This window comes from Gigantopelta aegis, chromosome 15, assembly GCF_016097555.1.
Source record: "Gigantopelta aegis isolate Gae_Host chromosome 15, Gae_host_genome, whole genome shotgun sequence".
Lineage (NCBI taxonomy): Eukaryota > Metazoa > Mollusca > Gastropoda > Neomphalida > Peltospiridae > Gigantopelta > Gigantopelta aegis.
The window spans coordinates 21417450-21433626 of record NC_054713.1 but is presented as its reverse complement, the minus strand read 5'-3'; the positions used below and the strand labels follow the sequence as shown (position 1 = coordinate 21433626).

Genomic DNA, 16177 nt, shown 5'->3' with positions numbered 1-16177 from the left:
AATAATATTACAGGAGAACATTAAATAGTAAATAATATAGTATATGAATAGTTAAATTATATAAATACATGTATACAGAAATACAACGAGTGGACATAACAAAAATACAAATATACAATAATATTAGGTATAGTAGAATAATTGAAGTTCATTATATAATTTGTTATACATGTACTAGTTTATTTTGATTTCTTAAAATAGAGACATCTGTGCAATAATAATACAGCATCTTTAACTCGAGTGATGTGGTATATATTGATACAAATAGCTATGGTATTTTAAATTTATCATTAATTTCTTTTTTAGGACACCTATTTTATTACTAGTCATTAATTCTTAAAATGTTTGGGTACTGGGGTTCGCATAATAATAATGTTTTAGGAGTGCTTTTTGAGACTTAGGAAAGGAGGCACAAGTGAATAGATAATGATATTCATCACCAATATCGTTAGAATCACAAAGTGTGCATAACCTATCTTCTACTGGTGTATTATTCCATCGTCCTATTATAATCGGGAGATAATGATTTAATGTTCTGAATTTAAGAATAATGATCCATAGTTTTTCAGGCATTATGGTGAGGTATTTTAAAAAAAGAGCTAATTTTTTAAAATTGTAAAATGTTTCCCTCTAGACGATGATGCAATGATATTGTTCCAAGTTTGAAGGTACTGGTCATGCTGCCTCAATTTGATATATTCAAGAAGTTGTTTTTTCTTGAAAATCTTCGAGACAACCATATATCAGTCATACCTAGGTTGTTAAATAATTGTTTGATATGTTGAATCCAAGTGTAGTTGTGTCCATTTAGGGACACGTCCTGTAACATAAATGCATGCAATAGAAAGGATAGTTTTGTTTGTTTTCCCGATACAATTGTGGCCCAGAAATTTATAATTTATTGTTGTATAATGAGTTTAATCGGTCTACGTCCTAGTTCTCCCTATAACATAAATGTCCGTGTACCGTTTTTAACAGGAAACAGACGTCTTAGACGCACCCAACACATTTTATTTACGGTTATATGACGTCGGACATATGGTTAAGCACCACACAGATATTGAGAGAAGAAACCCGCTGTCGCCACTTCATGGACTAATCGTTTTGATTAGCAGCAAGGGATCTTTTATATGCACCATCCCACATACAGGATAGCACATACCACGGCCTTTGTTACACCAGTTGTGTAGCACTGGCTCGAACGAGAAATAGCCCAAAAGGGCCACCGACGGGAATCTATCTTAGATCGATCATGCATCAGGCGAGCGCTGTACTACTGAGCTACGTCCCGCCTTCCCAGAGAGGAAACCCGCTACTTTTTTTCCATTAGAAGCAAGGTATCTTTTATATGCATCATCTCACAGACAGGACAGTGCATACCACATCCTTTAATATACCAGTCGTAGTGCACTGGCTGCAACGAGGGTAGACCAGTAGAGCTGATTTCAGTGAGATTCTCATGGTACAAGTACTACAACACCGACCTTCTTTAACGGGTACCGCTGCTGATTAACTGGGCCACGGGCGTCTGCGTTTTATCGTCATAATCACACGCGATAAGCGTTCTCGCGGGAAAGATAATGCGTCAGTAAAATAAACAAGACAGCCAAAAGTTCGGCGTCTAACCGCGTCTATTTCAAGGCGAGTCGCGGGGGTGGCGGAGCGACAGGGCCACGTGCTGAGCTTGGGTCATCGCGATTAAAAGGCTTGATGTTAAACTTCAAAGGTTTCCGTTTTGACGTCATTAGTTACTGTCGTAGAAAAAGGGATACGCAAACGAGAAAATAATATATCATAATTCGTGTTACTGAGCTCTGAAGAATATTTATATAATTCTGAAAAATAGTTGCCATGAAATGACTATAGTGGAAGGACGTTGTTGGTCTGGTCCTGGGGAGGGGAGGGGTCGAATATGAACCTAGCGGAACTATTTGTTCTCATTTTTCTTGGACGCCAGTATGAATGATGGCCTAATATTGCAGTGCCTGAACCTTCGGTGGATATGGGCACGTTAAAAAAACACGTTATAGGCTGAGGTTAATGCAAACTTCCCCAGGCTCCGTCCCAGTAGTTTGGAAATATATTTTAAAGTCGAAGTTAAATTTCGTTTTGTGTAAAGATACCGATACAGGCCCGTAGCCAATGGGGGTTCGGTCAACTCCCCACCACCCCAATATGCCCCCGGAATGTGTCGTTCAATAAAACAGTTCTTTTTCTTCTTTTTTTTCCTTTCTTTTTTTGCTACTAATGTAAAAATAAAGCGGGTTTCCTCACAATTACCAAATGTTTGACATCCAATTGCCGATGATTAGTAAACCAATGTGCTCTAGTGGTGTCGTTAATGCAAACATTAACTGTCCTGTATTTGGGAAAGTGTGACCGTAATCTAAAGAGAACGCGCCTGGGGCGATTATGTCGAAGGATCGAATCCCCACTGTGTACCCATTCTCATGTCCGCACAAGTGCCACGAGTTATATATCAAAGACGTGGTATGTTATGTCCTGCATGCGGGGGATTTTGCATGTAAAAGATGCCTTGCTGCCAATGGAAACGATATCGCGGGTATCATCTTAAGACAACGAGTCACAATTTGACATCCAATAGCTAATGATTAAACTATCAATATGCTCTAGTGCTGTCGTTAGACAAAACAAATTCTAACTTTAATCTCTCTATTCCATGCCGTGTTTTACCAGGACGTAATACCAGTTATTATAGCATCGACAGATATCTGTAGGTTCCCGTAATGTGGCACATGGTCGATGACGTAATAACTATTTTAGCAATGATGCAATCAAATGGAGACTCGCGCTCTGCCTATCAGGGAAAGAAGTCTGATACTGCTGTGTTCTGATATCAATAAGGTGATAAGTTGATCTCGATGTGAACTGGTTCGTGTCTCACGATTCTGTACAGTGGTGGGAACAGTTTGTATGTTTAGCTCGGGTGTCCTTTATCAGGGACCACTGGCATAGTCAGGATACGTATTATATTGGGGGGGGGGGGGCATATGGGGGGAGTCACCCACACTATGTATGTATGATTTTACAAAATGTAATATAGTTTAAAAAAAAAAAAAAGTTTGATTGGGTGACGGGCATGACGCCAGTGCCCAACCATACCCCACCCCGCCTACGCCACTGCCAGGGACGTACCTAACGGAAGCGTTGGGACGTAGTGTGGTCTAGATCAGGTGGGGGTGCAAACATGTTAGCAAAGGGGTTTACACCGTGACGATCGATGTTTACAGGGGAGTTGAGTCATGCTTCCCCGGAGAATATATTGAGAAAAAAGACAATGATTAGGGAGGGGTTTCGACCACTGACCCCCCCCCCCCCCCCCGCACACACACACACACACACTGCACACAAAAACTGTACCATTGTTCGTTTGTTTGTTTTGTTTAACGACACCACTGGAGCACATTGATTAATTAATCATCGGTTATTGGATGTCAAACATTTGGTAATTATGACACGTAGTCATCAGATGAAACCCGCTACATTTTTCCTAATGCAGCAAGGAATCTTTTATATGCACTTTTCCACAAACAGGAAAGCATACACCACGGCCAGTTGTGGTGCACTGGTTGGAACGGAAAAAACCCCAATCAGATGAATGGATCCAATGATCAGGCGAGCACTCAACCGACTGAGCTACATCCTGCCCCTACCATTGAAGTTAACAAGTACCCTTTATATCTAGGGAATGTTGATATTTTTCTTTAAGGGCCCAGCCAAAACTGTTTAACCCCAATTCTCCCCTTTTTATTCTTTTGGTGTTAATATTCAAAATGTCCCCTATTTGTTAGGTTATCCCTGTCCCGAGTCAGACCCCCGATCCTATCGGAGGCCGGACTCGGGATAGGCGTGTTCGAAACCCTAGTGGTATATGGACACATTAAACCAGTTATTAAGTTAAGTTAAGTTTATTACTAGATGAAAAATGCCCTGTTATATTACCTTGATTATTTAGTGGGTTTTGTTTGTTCGTCTTCTTTATACCCGAAATGACCAGCACCAACCCTCCCCCAACCCCGCCAACGCCATCTCTACTTTGGTCGCAGAATCGAACCTCATTGGCGGACCATTCCAACCAGTGTCCCACGGTTGTTGGTATATCAAAGGCCGTGGTATGTGATGCCCTGCCTGTGGGAAAGTGCATATAAAAAGTCCCTAGTTTCTAATAGAAAAATGAAATTGGTTTCCTCTAAAACTACATGTCAGAATGACCACGTTTGACATCCAGTGCGCAGCCGATTAATTAAGCAATGTGTTCTAGTCAGTGATAGAAATAAGAAAAAAAATTCACTTGTCCGCCGGACAAGTATACCACAAAATCTATTTGTCTGCCAATATTTCCACTTGTCCATCTATGTAGGGCAGGAGGTGGATGCAGAAGGAAACCTTAAACCCCTTTTACCTTTTCTTTTAAACCAACTTGCTTATTACTCTTCACTTCAGATTGCATGTAATTCCGTGACTCAGGTGATTGTAACAAATAGTAGAATGTTTTACGGTCGAGGTAGTTTCAGCGTGAAACAAAAGTCATAAAAAAAATTGTGTTTTTCCTTAGGATTCAATGAAAGCCAGTTAAATTGTTCTTGAGCACATTCCATTCAGAACACGTCACTGGTTTTCAACTTTCACTTTCAGCTGAAGGCCTGGAAATAATTGTTTGGCGGTGCTTGAGGAAATGACCTGTTATAAATGAAAAATATGCCTGTCACCAAATGTTAAAATAATGTTACTGCTGTCTTTTATTATTCATGTACTGTTACATATACTAGTAGGCCCTACGTACAGGTTTACATGTTGCAGTGAATCTCTTCTAAAGAGTAGCCTAAACTTGAGCCCAAGTAAGTTCGATGGGTATCCAGTGTACAGGGGGGTTGACGTAAAAATCATTGTGGTATTCCGTTCACTAGTAAATATGGAAAAAGTAATAAAACTGTCAAATAAAAACTACAATCAAATGTAAATAAAATTATGCAATTTATAGGCACTTAGCTAGGGAGGTGGGGGTGCGTTTTCATCATCAAACAAGTTAAAAATGAAATACAGTCGACATCTTTCCACGAATCCAAGCCTAAGAATTTACTTTGTTACAGACATGTTAAAAACGTAAGAACTAAAACACAAAATTCATGATTGTCCGGTCACTGCGGAAAGGCCTACGAGATGTAAACTTTATAACTTTATAATAACAAAGCTAATGATAAATATAATGAATACGGTGTACTTTACTTACTTTAAAATAAAAGTTTCCTTTTAACTTTGGTTGCTTAACTGACATAATTTTTGGTCAAAACACGCAACACAAGCTGAAATGAAGGTACCTTGGTGACAACTATTGAACTAACCCGGAAACTCCTCCAAGGTAATATTCTGCTCCAAATGAGGACTGCTACCTGTGGAATCATGTGGTTTCAGACGTATAATTTACATTAACTAAACACAATAAAACTAGATGATTTGTCTACTGTTCAGTTTAGGACCAAATCATTCATTTATAGGATGCGTTGGTCGTCGAGCCATTCGCAACGCATAGGGCTTCCTCGGGTCTATTAATAGACCATGGGAAACTATTCTACGAAAAACGCGAAGGCGTTCTAGTAAAAGTTCAAGTATAAGAACGTGCATGATATGGTAAAAACAAAAACAAAAAAAGTTAAATATGCATTGTAAAACGTACTACATCGCACTGCTTCAACACAGAAATACTTACTCTTAATATTAATTAAGTTTTTGTTTATCAAAGCTTAGCATATGACACATTTGTACCGGACAACGTTCATGACTAGACGCTTATTTAAGCCCGTAGGAACGATATCTGGAGTGAGAGATAATAATAACCTCAGTGGTGGGGAGACAGGCCGCATTTTAACCTGTATTTATATAGAAAGAGTCTGTTATTTCCAGGCTTATTCTGATAACAAATCAGAAAGAAATCACGTGACTGGGCTTAGGCCTACCCGCTTTTTCACGGGTTTGTTGATCGATCGTAATTTTGTTTTGTCATACACAAATATTTTTAAGTAACTTATTTCATAAAATTCGCTGCAGAGATATATTTAAATATAACTTACGCCTAAATAATAAATGATAAATGTTACCCAATATGTTTTTTAATCGTAGATTAACCCGTCTAACACGTTTTGCGTAATCAGTAATTCACATAAATCAAAGAGAAACTGACCGGTAAACAGACAACTACTTCGTTTTAAACTTAAACAACAAAACCATTTTTTTTAAATGTTTTAAAATACGAATGGTATCTAAGATAATTTGTTGATCAAATAAATTATTTATGTCAACCGAGACGTTCCGAGTTGGGAATTCGGAACTCAGTCGCAACTCCAATGTATTCCGAATATTCACGAGCTAAGACTATTGTATTATCAAGACCATGTTTATTTAACTCTCAAACCACGATATTTGTATAACATGTTTTGATGAGACACCGCTGATTTCGTTGGGTGTTTTTTTTTCAAGTACAACCATTGCTAAAAAATATGATACTGTTTTAAAAAAAAAAAAAATGTTCACTTGTCCACTAAGGTAAATTATGCTTGTCCGAGTAAATTTTCACTTGTCGGGACAAACGGACAAGTACTTATTTCGAACGCTGCTAGTGGTGTCGTTAAACAAAACAAAACTAAAACTAATACAAGGGCGGACATAGAAAATATTTTAGGGAAAGGGTAACGGGTTTCCTCCGAAATTACTATCCAATGATTAATAAATCAATGTGTTAAATTACTATCCCATATATATAGCCAATGATTAATAAAGCAATGCGTTAAATTACTATCCAATATATATAGCCAATGATTAATAAAGCAAGGCGTTAAATTACTATCCGATATATATAGCCAATGATTAATAAAGCAAGGCGTTAAATTACTATCCAATATATATAGCCAATGATTAATAAAGCAAGGCGTTAAATTACTATCCGATATATATAGCCAATGATTAATAAAGCAAGGCGTTAAATTACTATCCAATATATATAGCCAATGATTAATAAATCAATGCGTTAAATTACTATCCGATATATATAGCCAATGATTAATAAATCACTGTGTTAAACAAAACAAACTTTATCTTTCGGACAGATATCCCAGATAGCTGACGTGTGTGCCTAGGACAGCGTGCTTGAACCGTAATTGGATACGTGTACTAAAATAATGAGTGTGTCTGTCCTCCTTTCCTTTTCCCCAGTGTCAAATCAACCAATACTAGTGTTTAAATATCGATTTAGCATATCCAAGAGGGACTCGCCACCCCACCCCCCCCCCCAAAAGAAACAACAAAAAACAACAACAACAACAACAAAAACAAACAAACAACAACAACAACAACAACAAAATAAATATGTATTTATTATTTTGTTTCATCGACGAATTGCTTCAGATGCCCTTTTCCCGTTTGTCCAGCACCCCTCCAAAATATTCCCTGTGGTAGAATATAAATGGAGTAGACAAGCCCCCCCCCCCCCCTCCCCTTTCCTGGATGGAGGAGCTGGCAGTGGTCAAAACCTGCGCCCATGACAGGCGTGCGCTATCACAGCTTTGAACCGGCCTCGGTGGCGTCGTGGTTAGGCCATCGGTCTACAGGCAGGTAGGTACTGGGTTCGGATCCCAGTCGAGGCATCGGATTTTTAATCCAGATACCGACTCCAAACCCTGAGTGAGTGCTCCGCAAGGCTCAATGGGTAGGTGTAAACCACTTGCACCGACCAGTGATCCATATCTGGTTCAACAAAGGCCATGGTTTGTGCTATCCTGCCTGTGGGAAGCGCAAATAAAAGATCCCTTGCTGCCTGTCGTAAAAGAGTAGCCTATGTGGCGACAGCGGGTTTCCTCTAAAAAACAGTGTCAGAATGACCATATGTTTGACGTCCAATAGCCAATGATAACATAAAAAACAAAGTGCTCTAGTGGCGTCGTTAAATAAAACAAACTTTTTTCTCACTATCACAGCTTGCTTTAAAACTCTAGCCTTTGACCTGCCTGGTCTACTAAAATCTATTCAAAATGTCCAGGCGCGAATTGATATCGGACTGGGGCGGAAACTAGCTCAGTCGGTATAGCGCTCGCTTGAGATGCCTGCATTGTAGAATCGAATCACCTCATTGGACCCTTTGTCTGATTGGTTTGTTTCCCGCGATTGGTATATCAAAGATCGTGGTATGCACTGTCCTGTCTGAGGGAAAATTCATATATATAAACGATTCTTTGCCTCTAATGGAAAAAAAAAATGTAGCGGGTTTTATCTCTAAGTCTATATGGCAGAATTCGATTATCAAATATTTGACATCCAATAGCCGAATAAATCTATATGCGCTAGTGATGTAGTTAACCAAAACAAACTTTAACTTTTCATATCACTGTTATGAGGCTAACCAGAAAGTCTTCACGATATTTGCACCAATAAACCTATGCAGCTATTTGTCCATGTGTTAATCTTCAAATTATTTTAATTATTACACTTCTTTTTTTTGGGGGGTCTCTTTCTAATTCCGATAACATAACAAAACGATGACTACGATGTTGACACATAGCCCCTAAAATCCGACTACTTTAACAAACCATCCGGCGTTTAGTTCGGCCGCTGCACCCGGCTTTAAACTAATCCCACTGCACCGCTGAAACAAAGTCACCCATGAAGCGCCATCACTTATGGAGATTTGATTTAATTAAAGCCTAGTTGGAACCCAATTAGTGTCGAGGTGTCTGCCGGCTATAATGCGACCGAAAAGGCCTGTTCGAATTTCCTTCACTTTCCATGTCTATATCCTTGCAATCTTCCAGTGATAAAGACAACTTCTGCACGGCGCGTTTCTTGCTTATTTCACTCCCCCGACGCTAATCGTTTTCGCCACCGAAATCCACAACAGAGATTCCGACCCGATAACATATGTTAACAAGCTTAACGGGGATATTTTCAAAATATGCTACAAACAGGGCTGAGTTACATAAATATTTTCGTATGTTTCTGCGTTCAGTTGAGCTTAATGCTTCGGTGCAAGGAAAGAAAATAATAAAAAAAATTCTTTGGGGGTGGGGTGGTGATAATTTCCTAGCGAAATTTATTTTAAATAATGATTGTTTATATCTTGGTTCTGACGAAAACTGAAATTAAAGTATGGAAAAAACCCCACCTGATTATGATACTTAAAAAGAAATTGCTGGGAAATCGCCGAATCGCCTTGCGTGTTTTTGTTTTTGCAAATGAATACAGTAACACATTCAAAAGAAATAATTTCGACTCGTGTTTCCATGAACGCTTTGGGTTTACAAACAAATCAAATAAGGATTATAACGATTCTTTTGTTTACATATTTTCCACGAGTGCGTCAAAACACTTATTACGGACAGAAGTAACAGGAAAAACAATGTTTCTATCATAACTAATCAATCAGATGTGACGTTAAACGCACACCCATGAACTAGCAATATTAACTTGCATAGGCTGCCATTTTGTGTAGGAGGAGGTTAACCAGACTATCTTTTGCCCGAATTAAAGGGAAATGTCCGAATATGTACAACATTTATTCGTATTAGCAACACTGCCAAACAGCTTAATAGAGTTGCAAAGGAATCACTACGCATTTTTTACATGGCGCGGTCGGTCTGGGATCGATCCCCGTCGGTGGCCCCATTGGGCTATTTCTCGTTCCAGACAGAGCACCACGATTGGTATATCAAAGGCCGTGGTATGTGCTATCCTGTCTGTGGGAAAGTGCATATAAAAGATCCATTGCTGCATTAGGAAACATGTAGCGGGTTTCCTCTATTGACTACGAGTCTGACATCCAATAGCCGATGATTAATATATCAGTGTGCTCTAGTGGTGTCTCGTTAAACAAACCAAACGGTTTTTTTTTTTTTACATGAATTACTCATTTTGAAGATACATGGTAAAAAGGTCTGAATTTAGCACATTTTGCCCGAATTTGAGGTTTTGCTCCAGCACTAGGGGAGCAGTTGCCCCACCCCCTCTGCCATCCTGTCTCGTACACTTATGTTAACATAGATGCAGTAGCCCATTCAGACACGTACTATATCCTACAATAACATTAATTTTGTGTCCTTTCCAGATAGACTTACGGTAGTATTGACATTGTTAAAATATGTCCACATAGTATACACTTTGAAACAATATTGAAATTTATGACAAAAATACCTAAGTTCTGTTGTTTTCTTTTTTTTTCTTCTTCGGGCCTTTTTTTAATTGTGTTACCCACAATCCCCCTCTTTCAAACAAAACCAAACAAATATGAAGAAAAACAAAGCTGTGATTGGGGAGGGCTACGCCATTGTTCGTATATATATATATATATATATATATATATATATATATATATATATATATATATATATATATATATATATATATATATATATATACACACAAACACACACAGACACACAGACACACACACACATTTGGTACGGAAGTGTATTAATGTCATCACACATAATAAAATAATTATATTTTCCAATATTTAAACTTGGAAAAAATCAACTTTAATCTTGGAAAAATCAACATATTATAACCTTGGAAAGATTAACTTTAGTCCTGAAAAAATCAACAACCTTTAATGTATTTATTAACAAACTAATATCACACCTTATTGTAGTAGGACCCCGTACCTTTAATATATTAATTAACAAAGTTTAGATATAAATATCACACAGTATTTTAGTAGGACGGTGACGACCACGTACCTTTAATATATTAATTAACAATATTACATGGCCCTGTTACAATATTGTGTTATTTTAATCTAAACTTAGTTTGTTAATTAATATATTATAATGATGTAATATTTCTATCTGAACTTAGTTTGTTAATTATTATATTAATGTAACGTGTATTATTAAAACACTGTGTGATATTTCTATCTAAAACTTAGTTTGTTACTCAGTATATGAAAGGTTGTTGATTTTTCCAAGATTAAAATTGATGTTTCCATGATTATATCATTTTGAACTTTCCAAGATTAAAGTTGATTTTTCCAAGTTTAAAGATGATTTTTTTCCAAGATTAAAGTTGATTTTTTCCAAGTTTAAAATGTTGGAAAATATAATTATTTTACTATGTGTGCTGGTACTAATACGCTTCCGTATTTTATTTAATTTGTTAAGGAAATCCAGTCACGACTGTACATCGGCATTTCTTAGTGATTGTATGGAACACAGAAGACAAGAGGCCTTATCAGCCTATAGATCTCCGCTATTTAAAATTTTAACATTTAATGGAAATTTAAAAATATATCTCTATTAGTTTGTAAAGAATACCTCAGAGAATCATGATACCAAGTTTCAGAACTATCCGATAAAAACTCAAAGATAGACTTTTAAATGTTCAATGTTATATATGTATTTTTAAAAATTTCAATTTAATAATAACAAATTTCACAATTCACAATTTTCTAAATATCTTTCCATTAGTTTGTGAAGACTTCCCAGAGAATCAGAATACCAATTTTAGAACTATTCGATCGAAACTCTAGGAGGAGATAAGACTTTCAAATGTTCAATTTAATTTTTTTAAACATTTAATAAAAATTCTAAATTTTAAAAATATCTCTCTATAGTGTAGGGTGCCCCAGGGGATCATTGTGCCAAGTTTCAGAACAATTCAATCAAAACTGTAAGAGAAGATGGATTCAAAGGAAAAGTTGACGGACGGACGCCAGACAAATCGGTATTAGAAAAGCTCCGCCGAAGAACGCCATATCAGAGCTAAAGGTTACAGACCACCATAAAGTCCTTCATGCATTTCAATGTAAATACTGCCTCAGAATAAACATATTTAACAACACCACTGGAGCACATTGATTTAGTAATCATCGGCTATTGGATGTCACACATGTGGTACATTTTCCCACTAGTAGCAACGGATCTTTAATATACACTATTGCACAGACAGGATAGCACATACCACGGCGTTTGATAAACCAGTCGTGGTGCACTGTCTGGAACGAGAAATAGCCCAATGGGCCCACCGACGGGGATCGATCCCAAATCGACTGCGCATTACCACTGGGCTGCGTCCTGCACATGAGAATAAATTGTGTCACAAAGAGCATGGTGTCACAACAAATAAGTGACAACCACTTGTTTAAGCTGTAATCACTTGTCAAGTGGCATGGAAATCATGAAAGAAGATTGACAACAAATTTGTTCAGTTTTCCACCCGGGGGCGATGGTAAAGCGCTCGCTTGATGCGCGGTCGGTCTAGGATCGATCCCCATCAGTGGGCCCATTGGGTTATTTCTCGTCATAGCTAGTGTACCACGAATGGTACATCAAAGTTCAGGGGCGGATCCAGGAATTTTAGCAGGGGGGGGGTCCAGTTTTGAGCCTTTGAAGGGCCCCCCCTCGATAGGAAATTTTCATATTTGAAGATAGCTTTAGATGGATTTGAAGTATATTCCCGTTATCAAAATCCTGCTTGTTCAAACACCCAGGCCATGTCTGAAATGTCTCAGGATCGAACATAACTGTTTGTTTTCTTTATTCTTTTTAATGAAATTAATTTTGTGTCAACCGGTGTAAAAGGAACCCAAGTCCGGCCGGAATGCAAGTCCGGTTATATCACAACAAACTGGATTAATTATAAAATAAATCTTTACGGAATGAAACAAATAGTCTGATCCATAAAACTAGATATTACCTCCAAGTCCTATAGTTAAGGTAAGAAAAAGTGCAATAAAACCATGTGTTTTATAAAAGTCTGGTTTGGACAAGGATTCCTAGGTATGCAAGTCTTATAGCATTTTACATTGTGTCGGACCTATATTCCTACGGACTTCTATTCCTATTACACCTGGATACATGTACCGTAAGCCATTTTCAGTCTTCGGGTCTTATGTTTCATATATAGGAGCAAACAAACGCCGCGGATGTTTCTGTATGAACATTCGGACCACTTTGTCAGTCTCAGTCGGAGTGTCATAGTACATGTTCATGAGCACTAGTGAAGTGAGACGCTCCTCGCCCATTGTTGATCGAAGTGAAGTTTTGTGTCTCCTCACTGCAGAAAATGGCCTCTCTGCTTCACAGCTTGTCACTGGAATGATGCATGCAATCTGTAAGAGTACGACCAAGTTCGGGAAGAGGTCTTTGCTACATAAGTTTAGCGCTTGTAATAGCGAATCGGATGGAGCTTGCATATTCATGCATTTGGCCTGCCATACTTCTAATTCTGTGCGGAGGCTTTTAAACCGGGGCAAATCATCTCTGTATGTCTCTAGATCTTCTACAAGCTTTGGAAGTTCTGATACATCCATCTTTACGATTATTGCCGGGATGAGGTTGAACAATGCCGACATTATGCTTGCGGAAGGGGCAAAGCGTTCTTGCATCTGTGAGTTGACATCATCAATGAAAGGAATTGCAATTTAGTAATAAACTAATGCCGACATTTTTGCTTTGTATATAACAATGTTATTTTAAGGGATTTACCTGAATCAATAAAATAATGAAATAAAATTAAATGGACGAAGAATCTTTACTGAAACATGGCGTCAATCAGGTGATGACGTCGTCTGAAGCGGGAACTTTCATAGCAGTAAGCGTTATCTCACTTGCTTATAGAAAACGCCCAAAATGAATTTTAAACCACTAAAAATAATATAATTATAGTTACTGAGTATTATTGGGGTATCTGTTACTTAACAAGATTACAGCTGGCTTACCCTGCCAGCACATCGCCACGCCAGTCGCGCATCAAAACCTCATAATAGAAAAATCGTTGGTCACGAGCAGGGGTGGGGGGGTGGGGGGGTGGGGGATGGTGGTGGTCCAGACCCCCTCGACCCCCCCCCCCGGATCCGCGTCTGCAAAGGCCGTGGTATGTACATTCCTGTCTGTGGGATGGTGCATATAAAAGATCCCTTGCTGCTAATCGATAAAGAGTAGCCCATGAAGTGGCGACAGCGGGTTTCCTCTCTCAATATCGGGGTGGTCCTTAACCATAAAACCGTAAATACAATGTGTTGAGTGCGTCAATAAATAAAACATTTCTACATATCTCTTGTCAAGTGGTATGAAAATCATCGAAACAGGTTGACAACAAACTTGTTCAGTTTTCCACTCATAAGCTGAGCACCATCTCATTTAGCTCTTCTGTAGGGCCTACCCATTTCCATATGACCGCAATTCACAAATACTTTACAAACACTGCGTTATTTAAATATTACAAAGGTCAACCTACCTGCCATCATCAAAGAAAAGTTTGAAAGCAGCTTCTATTTATATTAATATTATTATTTTTTTTTTTTAATGAAGACCTATTAAGCTGCTACAGCTAGTAACGCCAAAAGAAATGGTGGCGTGGTGCTTGAAAAAGGTAAAGCTTATTTTGTTTAACGACACCAATAGGACACATTGATTTATGAATCATCGGCTATTGGATGTCAAACATTTGGTAATTCTGATATATAGTCTAAGAGAAGAAACCCGCTACATTTTCCAATAAAAGCATGGGATCTTTTATATGCACTGGTCATCCCACAGATTAGTTAGTACATACAAAGTCCTTTGAGATATCAATCATGGTGCACTGGCTGTCCATTCTGCTATTTTTCGTTCCAGCTAGGTTTGTTAATTAGGCCCTAATTTTTTTATTCCGATGGGAGCGGGAGTAGTGAAAGGGACAAATCTCAATTTATACTGGCAAGTATCGTTCTCCAACAGACGTTATGTAAACGTCCTTTGGTGGTAAATATTGCACTTAGACCGACAAGAGTTACCTCCCTTATATTCCACGATTATATCCATGGATGGCAACATACCAGCGCTAGTAAATGAAAGAAAGGTATGTTTTGTTTAACGACACCACTAGAACACATTGATTAATTAAAGTTACCTTGTTTTACACCACTAGAGCACATTGATTAATTAATCATCGTCTATTGGATGTCAAACATTTGGTAATTCCGACATGTAGTCATCCGAGGAAACTCACAATTTCCCTAATGCAGCAAGGGTTCTTTTATATGCAGTGTTCAAAACTAGCATTTGTCCCAAATGAAAATGTGCTTGTACAATTTTTTTTTTTTTTTTACCTATTGTTATCCTATGGACAAGTGAAAATTTTCAATGCAGTTTCATTTTGAGCTGTAAAAACATATTGTCCTTGCACATGAATGAAACAAACCACATATTTGAAAAATTGAAAATATTGGCGCACATTTAGATTTCTAGATGTACTTATCCGGTGGACTAGTGAACAATTTTGCTTATTTCGATCACTGATATACACTTTCTTACAGACAGGAAAGCACATACCACGATCTTTGTCAAATTGTGGTGCACTGGTTAGAACGAGAAAACAACAAACCCATCTGTTGAATGGATCCACCGAGGTGGTTTGATCCTGCGACGCAAGCACCTCAAACGTGTACGTCTTCAACCGACTGAGCTAAATCGTGCCCCTAGTAAATGAAAGAGATAACCTGCCACTGCCACACAGGTTAATGCTACCTGTAGATTAGGCTGTAAAACACTTGCAGGAGCAACAGGTTGTAGGATCAAATCCTCTTGTTGGACCTAATTGAATAGACTCTCACTCACCTAAAACAGGCGGTGGTTTATCAAAGGAATGAAATGAACTCCATCACTGGCGAAGTCAGAGGTTATACCCAGGTTGGACGTGCCTAAACCTTAATTGGATACAGGCACATTAGTAGTTTCCCATCCCATAATGTCCTGGGCCCCAATTACAGTTCAAGTTTGTTTTATATAAAACTACACACTAAAAAAAAAAGAAAAAAAGTTTGTTTAACGACACCACTAGAGCACATTGATTTATTAATCATTGGCTATTGGAAAGAAAGAATGGTTTATTTAATAACGCACTCAACACATTTTATTTACAGCTATATGGCGTCAGACATATGGTTAAGGACCACACAGATTTTGAGAGGAAACCCGCTGTCGCCACTACATGGGCTACTCTTCTGATTAGCAGCAAGGGATCTTTTATTTGCACTTCCCACAGGCAGGATAGCACAAACCATGGTCTTTGTTGAGCACTCACTCAGGGTTTGGAGTCGGTATCTGGATTAAAAATCCCATGCCTCGACTGGCATCCGAACCCAGTACCTACCAGCCTTTAGACCGATGGCTTACCACGACGCCACTGAGGCCGGTCG

General features: G+C 38.3%; 1 protein-coding gene across 1 annotated transcript; it reads right to left on the bottom strand.

Moving 5' to 3' along the window:
* Window positions 1-12886: 12886 nt before the first annotated feature.
* Window positions 12887-13351, bottom strand: LOC121389715 (52 kDa repressor of the inhibitor of the protein kinase-like). Its single transcript, XM_041521365.1, has one exon. It carries the CDS (start codon window positions 13349-13351, stop codon window positions 12887-12889), a length of 465 nt encoding a protein of 154 aa, XP_041377299.1.
* Between the last annotated feature and the right edge of the window lie 2826 nt (window positions 13352-16177).

Coding starts and splice junctions, on each gene's coding strand:
- LOC121389715 (XM_041521365.1), bottom strand. CDS start 13,351: ATGTCGGCATTGTTCAACCTCATCCCGGCAATAATCGTAAAGATGGAT.